Raw genomic sequence first — 17,023 nt, forward strand, 5'->3', positions numbered from 1 at the left:
CCACCCCCTTTAGCTGCTCCTCCCTGCCCTCTGTTCGCCTCCCTTCTAAAGTTTGGGATTTTCCTGAAGGATTTGCACACATTATTTGCTTTTACATTGATTCCTATGGGAAACATTGTTTCATCTTACGAACTTTTCACCTTACGAACCTCCTCCTGGAACCAATTAAGTTCGTATCATGAGGTACCACTGTATATTATATTTATATTATTAAAATATACCCTGAGTCCTTCAAGATTGGGCGGTATAGAAGTTGAATTAAATAAATAAAATAAATAAGTAAATACTAATGTTGCATGATCTCACACCGTAATACTTTAAGACTACATTCTTTTAAGAACTGAGGACTGCATGAGATCCAGGGCAAAAGTCTTTGAAAACTAAGAGGTCTTCCCTCTCTTATCAAACATCTTGCCATGGATCTTGTGCAGGACTTGTTAGCAGGTAACAGAGGCCTAAGGCATTATAGTGCAAGATCACATGAGATCAATAGTGCTAGATTTTCCACTACTAACTTCACGTATCTCTCACTACTTTAGGCTTCTTCTTTCTGCAAATGCACCGAAGTAGGCAAAGGAACCGATAAAAAGTTCTGTTCTCAGAAAATTTTGGAGGTTTGAGATAAATGACAACACACTCCTCTCAGATGACCTCCAGAGGACACATAAAAGCACACCTCATTCTTTTCAGACTCCACAGATAAATTCAAATGGAAATGGAAAAATACAAATAAGAAATGACACAGAAAGCATCTAAGCAAAGAAACATTAACTCTTTCTTTCCTTGGAGCACCAGAAGGCCAGATCCTTTCCTTCTCTCTCCCAGGAGACGGTATCTCCTAATATTGGTTTATTACATTGAAAAATAACTCTAATCTGTCCTCTTGAACTTACCCAGAGAGACCACATTCCTATGGTTTTCCAACATGACTTCCGAATGCAGCGCTTTCTGGTCAGGATCCAGCTGAGACCATTCCTCCTCAGAGAAATATACATCCACCTCCTCGAAGGACACAGGACTCTCCTGAACACGGGAAAAAGAACAGAACAGGAGGATTTGCAAGATTTTTTCATGTTCATCAATGATTTAGACAAGAGGATAGAAGGGGAACTCATCAAATTTGTAGACAAGACCAAATCAACAGGAATAACAATACTCCAGAACATAAGATCGAGATATAGAAGGATCAACAGATATGGGCCCCATCTGACAAAGCAAAATCAACAGTGAAAAATGTAACCACGTTCATTTAGGAAAGAAAACCCAAATGTATTCACATAGAAGAGGTGATACCTGGTTTAATAGTAGTAAGTGCAACAGGGATCTTGGAGTCCTAGTGGACAAACACTTAAATATGAGTCAGCAGTATTCTACAGTTGCCACAACCCCCCCCCCAAACCCAACAGAATGCCAGGCTGCATTAAGAGGGATAGAATCAAGATGACATGAAGTGTTAGTACCACTTTATAATGCCTTGATAAGACCACACTTGGAATATTGTATCCACTATTGGTTGTCAGATGGAAGAAAGATCTTGAGACTCTAGAAATAGTGCAGACAAGAGCAACAAATATTAGTGGTCTGGAGGCTAAAATATTGCAATTTTACAGTTGTTGGAATTGGGTATGTCTACTTTGATGAAAAGAAGGACCAGGGCGTGACATGATAGCAGTGTTCCAAGAAGCAATGGATAGAAAGAAGAGAACCAACCCACAAGTAAAGAGTAAAGGGAAATTTCCTGACAGTGAGAACAATTAATCAGTGGAATGACTTGCTTCCAGAAATTGTGGTTGCTCCAAACTGGAGGTGTTTATGAGGAAATTGAAAAGTCATTTATCTGAAATGTTACAGGGCTTCCTGTCTGAGCAGCGGGTTGGACTAGAAGACCTCCAAGATCCCTACCAACTGTTATTACATAGAAACATAGAAGACTGACGGCAAAAAAAGACCTCATGGTCCATCTAGTCTGCCGTTAGACTATTTCCTGTATTTTATCTTAGGATGGATATATGTTTATCCCAGGCATGTTTAAATTCAGTTACTGTGGATTTATCTACCACGTCTGCTGGAAGTTTGTTCCAAGGATCTACTACTCTTTCAGTAAAATAATATTTTCTCATGTTGCTTTTGATCTTTCCCCCAACTAACTTCAGATTGTGTCCCCTTGTTCTTGTGTTCACTTTCCTATCAAAAACACTTCCCTCCTGGACCTTATTTAACCCTTTGACATGTTTAAATGTTTCAATCATGTCCCCCCTTTTCCTTCTGTCCTCCAGACTATACAGATTGAGTTCATTAAGTCTTTCCTGATACGTTTTATGCTTAAGACCTTCCACCATTCTTGTAGCCCGTCTTTGGACCCATTCAATTTTGTCAATATCTTTTTGTAGGTGAGGTGTCCAGAACTGAACACAGTATTCCACTTCATCAGGTGTCACCAGGTCAAACTTGCTCCAAACAGGTGGACTAAGACAGGCCCCTGTCACTTCGACTGACTCATTGTCAGCCGACTCTGCACTCCAATTGGAGTCAAGGTCAGTCCGGATCTGAACGATTTTGTCTGCAAAAAACATATTAAAAGCCTCGGCACTACCCTGCAAGGGATCCCCAACTCCCCCCCCCCCGGAATTAAGAAGGGAGCGAGTCACCTGGCCGGTGAGATTCCATAGACGCAATCAGGCCGACATTGTATGCATGTCTTGTCGACCTGATCGCCACTTTGTAAATCTTAATATGAGCTTTTACAAGTGTTCGGTCAGATTCGGATCTGGTCTTTCTCCAACGCTTCTCTAGACTTGGCCAATAAAGAATTCCATTCTATTCAGTGCCTTTCAGTAAAGTAATTTCCCTTCTGGATCAACTGATCTATCAATCATTGATTGATCTAGTAGTCTGAGCCATTGGATCAAAGAAAGAAAACAAAGAAGAGAAAATTACCTCGGAAACTCATTTCTCAGCCTTTGCAAGGCAGAAATGTTTGATCTCTTAATGAAGGCGCAAATCAGAAAACTGGGAATTATTTTGTAACCCAAAGTACTGTGATTACATGCTCAACATGGCCATTCCTTTAAGAATTTAATGCATGAGTGGTTTTGGCTTTTATATACAGTGATCCCCCGCTCGTTGCGAGGGTTCCGTTCCAGGACCCCCCGCAATGAGCGGGTTTTCGCGAAGTAGCGCTGCGGAAGTAAAAACACCATCTGCGCATGTGCAGATGGTGTTTTTACTCCCGCAGCGCTAGCGAGGAGCCGAAGATTGGGGGCGGCGCGGCTATTTTAAAACGTCGCCGCCGGCATGGGGGGCTTCCCAGCAGCCCCCCAAACCCAGGTTGGGGGTCCGGGGGGTGCTGGCAAGCCCCCCATGCCGGCGGCGACAAGCCGTTCGCTGGCGCTGGCTCTGGCTCTCGGCGCTTTCGAGCTGACTCCTGGAGCGAATTCGCTTCAGGACTCAGCTCAAAAGCGCCGAGAGCCAGCGCCAGCGAACGGCTTTTCCGCGCTGGCTCTCGCCGCTTTCGAGCTGAGTCCTGGAGCGAATTCGCTTCAGGACTCAGCTCCAAAGCGCCGAGAGCCAGCGCCAGCGAACGGCTTTTCCGCGCTGGCTCTCGCCGCTTTCGAGCTGAGTCCTGGAGCAAATTCGCTTCAGGACTCAGCTCCAAAGCGCCGAGAGCCAGCGCCAGCGAACGGCTTTTCCGCGCTGGCTCTCGCCGCTTTCGAGCTGAGTCCTGGAGCGAATTCGCTTCAGGACTCAGCTCCAAAGCGCCGAGAGCCAGCGCCAGCGAACAGCTTGTCCGCGCTGGCTCTCGGCGCTTTCGAGCTGAGTCCTGGAGCGAATTCGCTTCAGGACTCAGCTCAAAAGCGCCGAGAGCCAGCGCCAGCGAACGGCTTTTCCGCGCTGGCTCTCGCCGCTTTCGAGCTGAGTCCTGGAGCGAATTCGCTTCAGGACTCAGCTCCAACGCGCCGAGAGCCAGCGCCAGCGAACGGCTTTTCCGCGCTGGCTCTCGCCGCTTTGGAGCTGAGTCCTGAAGCGAATTCGCTTCAGGACTCAGCTCCAAAGCGGCGAGAATGAACGGTGTGGGCGGGCGAAGGGCGGGCGGCAGCGAGGAGTTTGCGTGGGCGGTGGGGAAACTCCTTACTGTTGCCCGCTGCTCGCCCTCCCGCCAGCAAGAGGGGGAAGACCCAGGGAAGCCGCCCAGCAGCTGATCTGCCGGGCGCCATCTACGCATGCGTGCCCATAGAAAAAAGGGCACGCATGCGTAGATGGTGTTTTGACTTCCGGGTTCAAAAATCGCAAATTACCCTGTTCGCAATGGTTGGGGACGCAATAACCGGGGGATCACTGTACAGTGATACCTCGTCTTACAAACGCCTCGTCATACAAACTTTTCGAGATACAAACCCGGGGTTTAAGAATTTTTTGCCTCTTCTTACAAACTATTTTCACCTTACAAACCCATCGCTGCTGCTGGGATGCCCCGCCTCCGGACTTCCATTGCCAGCGAAGCACCTGTTTTTGCGCTGCTGGGATTCCCATGAGGCTTCCCTCCATGGGAAACCCCACCTCTGGACTTCCGTGTTTTTGTGATGCTGCAGGGGTATCCCAGCAGCGCAAAAACGGGCGCTTCGCTGGCAACGGAAGTCTGGAGGTGGGGCTCCCCAGTGAGGGGACTCTAAGTGAAATTGCAGCATCGCAAAAACAGAGGTCCAGAGGTGGGGTTTTGAGGACTTTGGTGTTTTTGCGATGCTGCAATTTCACTGATGCTCCCTTCGCTGGGAAACCCCACCTCCGGACTTCCGTTGCCAGCAAAGCGCTCGTTTTTGCGATGCTGGGATTCCCCTGCAGCATTGCAAAAACACAGAAGTCCGGAGGTGGGGTTTCCAAAGGAGGGGATCCTCAGGGAAATCCCAGCAGCGCAAAAACGGGCACTTCGGCTAGCAAAAGGGGCGAATTTTGGCCTTGCACGCATTAATAGCTTTTCCATTGATTCTTATGGGAAACATTGTTTCGTCTTACAAACTTTTCACCTTAAGAACCTCATCCCGGAACAAGTTAAGTTTGTAAGACAAGGTATCACTGTATATAGATACAATTTGTTTATTTTTGAACTATAGGTTATAAATGAGGCTTTTTAAAAATGGTAACGTGGCAATGCATTTAGTTATTTTTCATTCACCTTGCACAATTCCGAGTCAAGGAATTACCAAAAAATAAATAAATAATTAGTTCCTGCTACTGTGGTATGCTTTTTTCTATTTTAAAAAATAGCTTCTTGTAAACTCAAAGTTGGAGGAGTACTTAACAGAACAAGATAACCAGAGGAAGCTATGCTGGCTGAAAGGAAATTGAACCTGCTATTCTGCTCTCCATGTTGTGGAAGAACACACAAAAAAAAATCCAGGCCAAAAAAGGGGAGGGGAGTATAAGGAATATAAGGAGTATAATCCTCCCACAACTATTGTATCTCTTTCAAACAATCCCAACTAATTTAAATAGGAAATATTTTGAAAAATTAAATAAAATTATGACAAATTTTGTATGGGCAGGTGTTGCAGTATAGCATAAATGTTAGAATAGGATTGTATTATAATTACATATCTGGACCTCTAGCATAAAAATACTCTGCTTACCCTGATTCTATAACCCAGGACAGGAAGGGTACTAAACTCGCCTAATCTGCATTCCTGGCAATTACTACAGGGAAACAAAAGGGCTCAAATAAACATCTCACAATAAACAAAGTTTTCACCACTAGGGACAGGACATTATAGGATCAAAGGGGGGAATTTACATTGCCTGAAGCATACTACAGCAGGACAGGGTGATTAAGAAAGATTAGTAAGATAAGGCAGAAGACTTCAGAGAAATTAGGTGTGAGGAACATCTGCTCTTGGGAAGTTTCCCAGGAAATCGTTTCTTGATATCTATGGGAAAAGGAAGAACTCAAAAGATACGTTTGAAGTTATGTTATTGGATGTATCATTTGACATGTATATGTAATTATCCCCATTTCCTTATGTTCCCAAACAAAAAGGAGTACATGGCTCTATACCATGTCACTTCACCCAGAGAGAGACAATGTGTCCAAGCTTTCTTTCTAGGATTTGCGTTCGTGAGTGACCCCACACGGCTGGGTTGCACTTCGGCCCTTTTTGAGGACATTGCCTTCACTAGGGACTTTGACAGCATCCACAGGCAGGGAAAAGGCCAAGAATTAGTCTTATCTACAGGATAACAGGAGGCAAGGGGGTTTTGGACTCCCTGACTTTCAACTCTACCACCAAGCGTCAATAACACTTTGGCTCAAGGAATGGATTACCCTAAAAAATAAAAGACTTCTTTTGCTCGAGGGACATGATTTACATCTCGGTTGGCACACATTTCTTATGGACGGACAAGATAAAATATATACTTATTTTAAAACACATAAAGTTAGAAATGTCATAAATGAGATATGGACAAAAATTAAAAACCATCACTATCTACAAACTCCTGGGTGGCTCTCACCAACGGAAGCTACGATGCACCCCAAATACAACTGATACTAAAAAATTAATTACCTACTATGATTTGCTAAATGAAAGAGGAGAATTAAAAACAAATACACAATTAGATAACGAAGGAATTAAAATTGATTGGTGGCCACTAATGCAAATAAAAGCAAAATATGAAGTAGATAAAAGAAAAAGAGGAATATTAAAAAGGAAATCAGAGTTGGATTTGATAATATTAGGTCAAGATAAAAAATGATTTCTAGAATATACAATTTTCTGTTAAAACACAAAATGCAGAGCTATAACCTAAAAGGAAATACTCAAAGTTGGCATAAAAACTTTGAGTATGATATTGATTCAGATAAATGGGACATAATTTGGAATAAGAATTATAAACTAACCAAATCGGTCGCCTACAAAGAAAATACTATATATTTTCTTTATAATGTACTATAGGTGGCAATTCCCGCCAACACGGCTGGCGCAAATGTACCCCCTATTAAAGCCAAATTTCTGGAGATGTAATGAGAAAGCAGGGACTTATTTTCCCATATGGTGGACCTGCTCAGAAATTAGGAAATTTTGGAACAAAATACAAAATTGGATAGAGGAGTTGACTAAAACTCAAATTAACAAAAAACCCAAAGCATTTTTATTAGGCATTATAGATCAGAAGATGAAAAAAACCCTAATATTACTTAACGTTACATATTTTGACAGCAGCCAGAATTTCAATTGCACAATTTTGGAAACATAAAGACCTCCCAGATTCTATGTTAGTAAAGAAAATTATGGACTGTGCCGAAACAGATATGATGACGCTTATAATAAGTAATAAAGAAGACTCCGAATATTATAAGACTTGGAACGATTTTTACGAATGGTTAGAAACAAGAAAATAAAATAAAATTGAGATATTTATATGAAATAGATATATATAAATATAAAAAGGAATGAATTTATATCATTATTACATTCTTTGAGATAAATTATGAATAGTTTGATATATTAGAAATGTATTACTATACCTTTGATTGTAAGTGGTTGAAAGCACAACAAAATTGTAAATTAAGTGAATAACCAAAACCAATTTTCTCATATTACCGTCTGTATTAGCTGTGGAATGTATTCATTATAAGATGTGTTTGATGGATATGTACAAAATGATTAATTAATTGATATATTTTTGGGTTTTTTGGTTTCGTTTGTGTTCTTTTTTCCCCTTGTTTTTCTTTGTTATGCATGTTACATTTCGTGTTTTTCAATGTATTTTCTATGTTTTGTTTTTAATGTAAATAACTCAAGAAAATTATTTTTTTTAATTTTCCAATTTTCATTTCCTGAAACAAGAATAGAAATCTAATAACTTTTCCCTTTCTTACTTGATCAACCGCTGTTTGATCTCCGTCATAATAACCAGAAAGATTCATTCTTTGTTTCTCTGTAAGGAATAAATAATTTCAAAATGCATAATTAACAAAATAGGAGGAGATATTCTATAGAAGAGAGAGCAAAGGTAAGAAGATGGGTAATTGGAGGATTTTCCATTACCTTCTGTGGTGTCCTGACTTTGATCTTCCCAAGAGATCCTCCAGGGAATTGGCTCCTGAGGGGGATTTGATGGATTCTTCTTTCCCTCAGGATCTCTCATCTCCACAGTGCAGCACTTCAAATAGGAGGAAGGGGAAAAGATACAGAATTAACGTACATCACACGACACAAAGCGGATTCTCCGATTCGGAGCACAACATCAAAGTCCCCAATATCCGTATATGAGGTTGAGTGAGAAAATAGAACAATGTCCTAAAAGAATGGGAGAACTGCCACATGTGATGAACGTCAGAGAAGTTTAGGAAGAAGGGGTGAAGTATTCAACCATATTCTCTATTTTTTTCTGAGCTCCCAAAAGTGTCTCACCTGCAACTGGACTTGCTCCTTCTGCTCCTCCACCTGGCTCAAGAGGAGGCCTTCCGCCAGGGCCACTGCCTGGGAGCTGGTCTCTGCTCCACACTCCCGCACCCAGCCCTCCATCTCTGGGGGTAAAAGGAACAGGAGCTGCTCCAGAACCACCAGGTCCAGCATCTGGGCTTTGGTGTGCTTCTCTGGTCTCAGCCATCGCCTGCAAAAGTTATGGAGTCGGCTGCAAAGTCCTCTGGGACCCTCGGCCTCCCGGTATTGGATGATGTTCCAGGGCTGAACTTCTGAAGGGAGGATGGGTTCTTCCTCCAGGACCTTCTGCCCGGGTCTTGTCCAGAGCTTCCCCCCCTTCCCAGGCTGAGCGGCTGCAGGGCCTTTTCCACTTCCCTCCTCTGCAAAAGGTGGGGCCTCCATCCTTTCTCTGTCCTGCAGAGCAACTCCAAAGGGGTCCAAGGACTCTTGTGGGTCTCCAGACGCCTTTTCCTTCACGGGACCATTTCTGGGAATACAGGAGGGATCCCTCTAAGTGAGTTCGCTCTTTTTTGCCTTGCAAAGACCACAAACGGCTTCCAGTTTCTGTATCTTGAGATGGAAGGAAAAACAAAGCCCAAGAATTAAAAAGTGGATTCGGCCACCTTCACCCAACCTGCCCGGAGCCCAAGAGGCTCATCCCAGCGCAGGGCCGAGGTCCCCCGAGCAGGGCCGGGAAGAAGGCAGCTGCAGGGGCCGCCATGCTTCTCTCCCCCTCTGAAGACAGGATCGGGCCCTCAGGGAGCCTGGTGCGAATCCTGCCTCCTCCTCCTCGCCCGGCTTCTGTCCTCTTCTGTTTGGTCACCCTCCCATCACCACCACCACCCGACTTCCCCCTGCAAGGAGAGGGCGGCTGGGGAACATGGGACCCGAGAAGAGCCCCTCACCTGAGGCACATCTAGATGTCCTCCCCCCCACCTCTCGATCTCAGGGCAGCACGGGTTGAAGGAGTGTGGCGTCTTAGAGCGGCAAGGTTGTGATGTCACTTCCTTGTCAGCCTTCTCTGGAAAGCCCCTCGTAACGCTCGCCCACCGGTAGGGCAATGGGGAAGTGCCTAGAGTTCCCTTCCCTTGGCAGAGGGTGCCCCCTGGTGGATTGGCGGCAAATTGCCCGAATGGGAGAAAAGGCGGGAAAGAGGAGCGCCCGGGAGGGGGAGGGGCGAGGGTGTTGGGCTTGGAAGTCGGGGGAAGAAAGGCCCCTTTCAGAGGCTCCCTGCCCGACGAAGGCTTCGGCCTCTGTGCTTCTTCCTCCCTCCCCTTTTCTAGGAACCCAAATGCTTGGAAGGAGGTTCCGGTCTTTCTCCTGAGGCGTTTCTAGGGCGGTTGGGCTCTTCCTCCCCTCGAGCCCCCCTCTTCCCTCCGCTCGGCTTCCCCATTGAGGGGGGGCCGGGAGGTCTCGGGAAGGACCATCAGATGGGAAAGTCCCAGTTCCAGCAACCGGATTTTATATCTTTCAGCCTCCATCGGTTGCTCTTCTTTGCGCCTTTTCTAGATCTTTATTTATTTATTTAGTATAGAAAATGGAAAGAAAAATAGAACTAGGAAACTGAGGGAGGGAGAAGGGGGGGGGAAGAAAGCCTGGGGTACAAGAGGAAAAAAAGACCTTGATTTTAGCGCAGTGCAAGATAAATTAAAAAAGAAAACCATTCCATCCTGACAATTGAATCTCAGCTCTGTTCCTTTTGAAGACTTTCAATGTGAAGAGATTGAATTTAATGGCTGGAGAAGGAAAGTGCACAATGGTCCCAAACACCCCGTTGTGGCTGAGGGAGGGCGGGCTCCTGCCTGAGGGGATCTGCGCTCTGATTGGCTGCTGAGGGTGGAAAGGGGGCGCGTCCCTTTCCCCGCCTTTTTCTTCTGGGCCTTGTTTGAGATTTACCTCAGGAGGTTCCTGACTGTCTTCTCTGCTGCAAGTGTTCAATACTTTTATAGTGATATGAAACTACAATTTTGTTTATTCAATTTAATGGCTAGAGAAGGAAAGTGCACAATGGTCTACAGATTCTTACCCATGTTTTGTCTTTCCTGCGGGGAAGAAGGATAAAGTCCCTGGAATCGAGGCCCAGAGACTGGGAGCAGGTGGGCCCAGTGGGAGCCCCAGAGATGGAGGCACAGGGGGGTTTCTCTTCTCCTTTAAAGGGAACCACCAAAGGAGGGAAGGCCGCACCTTAGAAGTCAAGCCTGGCTTAGGGGACGGGTCTCTCCAGAGAGGAATTGGGATTCTTGGACCATGGTCCACAACCCCCACGTGGGGGCTCCTGGCAGGGGATGAGCTGCCCCTCACAAGGACCCAGAAGGTCAACTGTGGGAACCGACCACCTCTTCTCATCCAAACGGCTTGAAAGTGAAACCGAAGTGAGAGGGAGACAAGGTTTTAGAAGCTGATTCCCAACTCAAATCTCAGGGGAATCAACCAAATTGGAAGAAAAAGGGACATCAAGTAGAGGCCAAATATGGGGTCAATGAAAAGAGGACTCAGATGCACCAATACGAGGAATAAATGGGGTGAATTCCAGAGAAAACATCAGCCATAAAAATTTCATGACTTCAAGAGGACTCATTATTTCTGTCTCAGGGGGTAAAATACTCCCCCCTCCCCCAGTGTATTTAAAGAGGTTACAACAAATAGACAACATGCTGATGTGATGTTTCTGCTTATATTCAAAATATGAAGGTTTATCTATCCCTCCATCCCTCCATCCATCTATCTATTCTCTTCTCCCCAAAAGGGAACCACCCAAGGAGGAAAAGCCGCACCTTAGAAGTCAAGCCTGGCTTAGGGGACAATTCTCTCCAGAGAAACTAGGATTCTTGGACCATGGTCCACAACACCCACATGTGGCCAGGGATTAACAGCCCCTCACAAGAACCCACAGCTTGCCTCATCCACAGGGCTTGAAAGTGAAGCTGAAGTGAGGGGGAGATGAAGTTTTAGAAGGTAATTCACAACTGAAATTTCAGGGGAATCAACAAAATTGGAAGAAAAAAAGGACACAAAAGAGCAGATGTAGAAACCAAATATGGGGTCAGTCAAAAAGGGGACTCTGATGCACCAGTATGAGGAATAAATGGGAATAATCATCTCTTTCTCTCTCCCTCTCTCTCAATCTCCTAATCTCTCTCAAATTTATATAGCCCCCCAACTCACAACAAGTGACTCTGAGTCACATATAGCAAAGCTAAAAATGGGTATTTTCATGAAAGTACTACATTAGAAAAACATTCAAAATAATTAAAAAACTTTTAAAAGAAGGAATATCAGGCAGTCACTTTTTGCAGTGCCATTGAAACTTTGAGTGGTCACTACATGAACTGTTATAAGTCAAGGACTACGTCCAGTGGGTCACAGGAACTTGAAATATAAATTTAATATTTTATTACTGTAAATGTTGACTGCAGCCAGAATTCTTGATATGCAAAAATGGAAAGAAACCTCCATCCTCAGGATGGACAAAGTGGTGGAATGAGATGGATAAATAAACGCCTTTTTGACCAGAGCAAAGAATAGATATCCAGCCGTTTTTCTAAGCCACTTCCAGACTTTGTGGTTGAGGCAGAAAAAAAATGAAATCTGAATTTTGGAATTTAGTGATTGAAACATAGAACATAGAAGATTGACAGAGGAAAAAGACCTCATGGTCCATCTAGTCTGCCCTTATACTATTTCCTGTATTTTATTTTAGGATGGATATATGTTTATCCCTGGCATGTTTACATTCAGTTAATGTGGATTTACCAACCACGTCTGCTGGAAGTTTGTTCCAAGGATCTACTACTCTTTCAGTAAAATAATATTTTTTCATGTTGTTTCTGATCTTTCCCCCAACTAACCTCAGATTGTGCCCCCTTGTTCTTGTGTTCACTTTCCTATTAAAAACACTCCCCTCCTGAACCTTATTTAACCCTTTAAGATATTGAAATGTTTTGATCACGTCCCCGCTTTTCCTTCTGTCCTCCAGACTATACAGATTGAGTTCATTAAGTCTTTCCTGATACGTTTTATGCTTAAGACCTTCCACCATTCTTGTAGCCCGTCTTTGGACCTGTTCAATTTTGTCAATATCTTTTTGTAGGTGAGGCCTCCAGAACTGAACACAGTATTCCAAATGTGGTCTCACCAGTGCTCTATATAGCGGGATCACAATCTCCCTCTTCCTGCTTGTTATACCTCTAGCTATGCAGCCAAGCATTCTACTTGCCTTTCCTACCGCCTGACTGCACTGTTCACCCATTTTTGAGATTGTCAGAAATCACTACCCCTAAATCTTTCTCTTCTGAAGTTTTTGCTAATACAGAACTGCCAATACAATACTCAGATTGAGGATTCCTTTTTCCCAAGTGCATTATTTTACATTTGGAAACATTAAACTGCAGTTTCCATTGCTGTGACCATTTACCTACTAAAGCTAAATCATTTGCCATATTACAGACGCCTCCAGGAATATCAACCCTATTGTACACTTGAGAGTCATTGGCAAATAGGCAAACCTTCCCTACCAAATTATTCTCCCTTTTCCTTCTTTCCTGTGGAGAGGAAGGATAAAGTCCCTGAAAACGATGCCAAGAGACTCGGAGCAGATGGGCACAAATTATCACCAGCCAAGGAAAACTTGCCTCCTATCTTTTTCACTAACCTCAATGCCAATCAACTCCCTATTTTTACCTGTCACAGATGTAACATCTATAATATAGGTGCATAAAAATATGCATATTCAAATGCAACTTTATGTCAAAATAAATAAAGGAATTTAGTCAAAATGAAAATAACCATAGTAAATTGAGAATTAAATCAAGAAAAGGTGGATTTGGTGCAGGAGTTGGACCCACAACTTCATGCCCCTATGCCTCCCACTTGATTAGGGACCTGTTGGAAGACCCAATCTTTTACCACACTTAGCTAACTTCATAAGAATGGGCCATTCTTGTTGGTTCAAATGTCACCAGCCAATCTAAACGCATCCTATCTTTTTCATCAGCCAATCAAAACCCGCCTATCTTTTTTACCAGCCTCAGTGCCAAGCAATTCCATGTTTTTAGCTGTCACAGGTGTAACATCTATATAATATAGGTACATAAAAACATGTATATTTGAATGCAAGATTTTGAACAAATGAACATTTACATTTTTATTTATATAACTATAGGTAACAGTGTTGAGGGAATTATTTGTTTAGTAGAGTGATGGTGTCCAGGAAAAAACTCTTCTTGTGTCTAGTTGTCTTGGCGTGCAGTGCTCTGTAGCGACGTTTTGACGGTAGGAGTTGAAACAGTTTATGTCCAGGATGCAAGGGGTCAGTAAATATTTTCCCCTTTTTGACTCGTGCAATATACAGGTCCTCAATGGAAGGCAGGTTGGCAGCAATTGTTTTTTCTGCAAAAACTATAAATCTAAGTAGAAATGCTATTGCTATATAGTTTCTCCCGAGCATGGATCTTTTTATGAGAGGATAGATTACTATTCTGAGCAAAGGCCTTTCCACACTCCATGCATTTATACGGCTTCTCCCCAGTGTGGATCCTCTTATGGGAAGTAAGTGCACTGCTCTGAGAAAAGGCCTTTCCACACTCCATGCATTTATACGGCTTCTCCCCTGTGTGGATCCTCTTATGGGAAGTAAGTGACTTGCTATGAGTAAAGGTCTTTCCACAGTCCATGCATTTATACGGCTTCTCCCCTGTGTGGATCATCTTATGGGAAGTAAGTGACTTGCTATGAGCAAAGGTCTTTCCACAGTCCATGCATTTATAGGGCTTCTCCCCAGTGTGGATCCTTTTGTGGCAAATAAGATGATTTCTATGACCAAAGGTTTTTTCACACTCCATGCATTTATATGGTTTCTCCCCTGTGTGCATCCTTTTGTGGCGACTAAAATTACTTCTGCGACTAAAGGTCTTTCCACACTCTATGCATTTATATGGCTTCTCCCCTGTGTGGATCATATTATGGGAAGTAAGTGCACTAGTATGAGCAAAGGTTTTTCCACATTCCATGCATTTATATGGCTTCTGCCCTGTGTGGATCCTATTATGGGAAATAAAAGTATCCTTTCGAGCAAAGGTCTTTCCACACTCTATGCATTTATACGGTTTCTCCCCTGTGTGGATCCTTTTATGGGAAGTAAGTACACTGCTTTGAACAAAGGTCTTTCCACACTCCATGCATTTATAGGGCTTCTCCCCTATGTGGATCATCCTATGGAAAGTAAATGCATTGCTTTGAGCAAAGGTCTTTCCACAGTCCATGCATTTATATGGCTTCTCCCCTGTATGGATCCTCTTATGGGAAGTAAGTGCACCACTATGAGCAAAGGTCTTTCCACAGTCCATGCATTTATGTGGCTTCTCCCCTGTGTGCATCATCTTATGGTAAGTAAGATTACTTCTTTGAGCAAAGGTCTTTCCACACTCCGTGCATTTATATGGCTTTTCCCCGGTGTGGATTCTTTTATGGGAAGTAAGTGCACTGCTATGAGCAAAGGTCTTTCCACACTCCAAGCATTTATACGGCTTCTCCCCTGTGTGGATCATCTTATGGGAAGTAAGTATACTGCTTTGAACAAAGGTCTTTCCACAATCCATGCATTTATATGGTTTCTCCCCCGTGTGGATTCTTTTGTGGGAAATAAGTGTACTGGTACGAGCAAAGGTCTTTCCACACTCCATGCATTTATATGGCTTCTCCCCGGTGTGCATCATCTTATGGTAATTAAGATTACTTCTTTGAGCAAAGGTCTTTCCACACTCCATACATTTATACGGCTTCTCCGCTGTGTGGATCCTTTTGTGGATAGTAAGTTGCCCCCTTGTTCTAAAACATTTTCCACATTTCAAACATTTATAAGGCTTCTCTTTTGTGTCAGTCGCTTTTTGAGATGTAAGGTAGTTATGTCCAAGAGAAAGAATGGATGTTCCATTGTAATTTTGTCCATTGTATATTCTTATAGCATTTTTTCCTTTGTTTTGGGTTAAATGATGTTCATTTACTTGTACTTTAGCTTTGATTAACTGCATACTTTTCCCAATATCTTTTGTCTTTATTTTCTCTTGTTGCGCAAGAATGTTTTGCATCAGAGCATCAGTGGAATATGAGTTTTCCTGATTCCAATTCTTTGATTGGTTTCTCTCAGGGCTTTCCAATTCCATTCGAATTCCAAACTTCTCCATTCCATCCTTATCATTGATCGGTTGGAACAGTTCACAGGAATCTTGATTCTCCTGCCAATTATTAACTTCAAAGCAAAAGGGAAAAGAAAATGATTACAAAGTTAGAGAAAAAGCTCGAAGGTCAAGTGAATATCCTTCTGAATTGCTCCAAAATTCCATCAAGTTGTATGTTTGCATGCTCACAGTGGTGTGATATAATGATGATTTCTATATTCATGAGTTATGAAAGCTTTGAAAATATTTAGATATCTCTTTCTTTATAATCTATCTCTATCTATCTATCCATCTATCTATCTACCTACCTACCTACCTTTCTATCTGCCTATCTACCTACCTACCTACTATCTATCTATCCATCTGCAAATCTCACTCAGAGTCAGTTTTGAATTAAAGAATGGAATAGAAAAACAAAAGGGACCTTGGAGGTCTTCTAGTCCAACACCCTGCTTAAGCAGTAAAGCTTACCATCAATTCAGACAGGCGGTTATCCAACATCTTGTTAAAAACTTCCAGTGTTTGAGCATTCACAAGTTCTGGAGGCAAGCTGTTCCATTGATTTTTTTTAACTGTCAGGCAATTTATCTTTAGTTCTAAGTTCCTTTTCTCCTTGATTAGTTTCCACCCATTGCTTCTTGTACTGCCCTCAGGTGCTTTGGAGAATAATTTGACTCCCTCTTCTTTGTCGCAGCCCCTGAGATATCTGAAAATTGCTATCACTCCGGATCTGGTACAGGCATCAGTTCACATAACGAACTAAAGTACTTTATTGTGAGATCACAGGCCAGTAGTACAAGATCTCAGGCTACTAATTTCGCATGATCTCACACTGCAGTACTTTAGGCCTGCATTCTTTTAAGAACTGAGGACTACACGAGATCAATGTTCCCTCTAAGGTGCGCAGCTATGCACCCAAAAACAACCCCCCGCACAGTCTTTTCCAAGGCCACAAAAGGAGCTGGGCGTTGGAGTTGGGGGCGGGGAGCGACGAAAGTGCGGAGGCGTTGAGGGTTACTTTGAATGGCGGCCACGGCCGTCCCCACCCCCACCCAGCACCTTTCATCCTGGACTGTCAGCGAAGGGGCTGCAGGAGAGGTGGGCCAGGCATTCTCGAAGGGCTGGGAGAAAACCTTCTCACAGCGGAGGCCGGCAAAGGTTATTTGGAATGTCGGGCGCGCGTGCGCTCCCCATCCCCCTGCCAGCCCGCCCAGAACATTCAAAATAAGAAAAACCTTTGCCGGCCTCCACAGAGAAGAAAGGAAGAGAGAGAAAGAGAACAAGAGGGGGAGAGAGAGAGCAATAGACAGAGCGAGATAGAAAGAGAGGGAGAGAGGAAGTGAGAAAGAGAGAAAGAGGGGGAAGATAGCAAGAGATAGCAAGAGATAGCAAGAAAATGAGAAAGAAAGCAAGAGAGAGAGTGAGAAAGAG

The 17,023-nt window shown here is 43.5% G+C and overlaps 1 protein-coding gene and 1 pseudogene across 1 annotated transcript; both read right to left on the minus strand.

Annotated features, from left to right (window-relative positions):
* Positions 1 to 17,023, minus strand: part of LOC139162986 (zinc finger protein 208-like) — a 44,700-nt pseudogene that overhangs the window by 22,341 nt on the left and 5,336 nt on the right.
* LOC139162964 (zinc finger and SCAN domain-containing protein 31-like) lies at positions 900 to 9,402 on the minus strand. The gene is made up of 4 exons (XM_070743877.1): positions 9,323 to 9,402; positions 8,406 to 8,987; positions 8,040 to 8,154; positions 900 to 1,023 (listed from the first exon to the last, which is right to left on the minus strand). Exons 2-4 carry the CDS (start codon positions 8,817 to 8,819, stop codon positions 980 to 982), a joined length of 573 nt encoding a protein of 190 aa, XP_070599978.1. The 5' UTR covers positions 8,820 to 8,987; positions 9,323 to 9,402; the 3' UTR covers positions 900 to 979.

The sequence above is a fragment of the Erythrolamprus reginae genome, chromosome 2 (genome assembly GCF_031021105.1).
Source record: "Erythrolamprus reginae isolate rEryReg1 chromosome 2, rEryReg1.hap1, whole genome shotgun sequence".
NCBI classification, from domain to species: Eukaryota; Metazoa; Chordata; class Lepidosauria; order Squamata; family Dipsadidae; genus Erythrolamprus; species Erythrolamprus reginae.

What these genes read in the sequence shown, in the direction of transcription:
- LOC139162964 (XM_070743877.1), bottom strand. Translation starts at nt 8,819, where the DNA reads ATGGAGGCCCCACCTTTTGCAGAGGAGGGAAGTGGAAAAGGCCCTGCA. An exon ending in AGGAGCAAGTCCAGTTGCAG is followed by an intron (nt 8,155 to 8,405) that starts GTGAGACACTTT and finishes TCCTATTTGAAG; the next exon opens with TGCTGCACTGTGGAGATGAG. An exon ending in AAGTCAGGACACCACAGAAG is followed by an intron (nt 1,024 to 8,039) that starts GTAATGGAAAAT and finishes TCCCGTGTTCAG; the next exon opens with GAGAGTCCTGTGTCCTTCGA.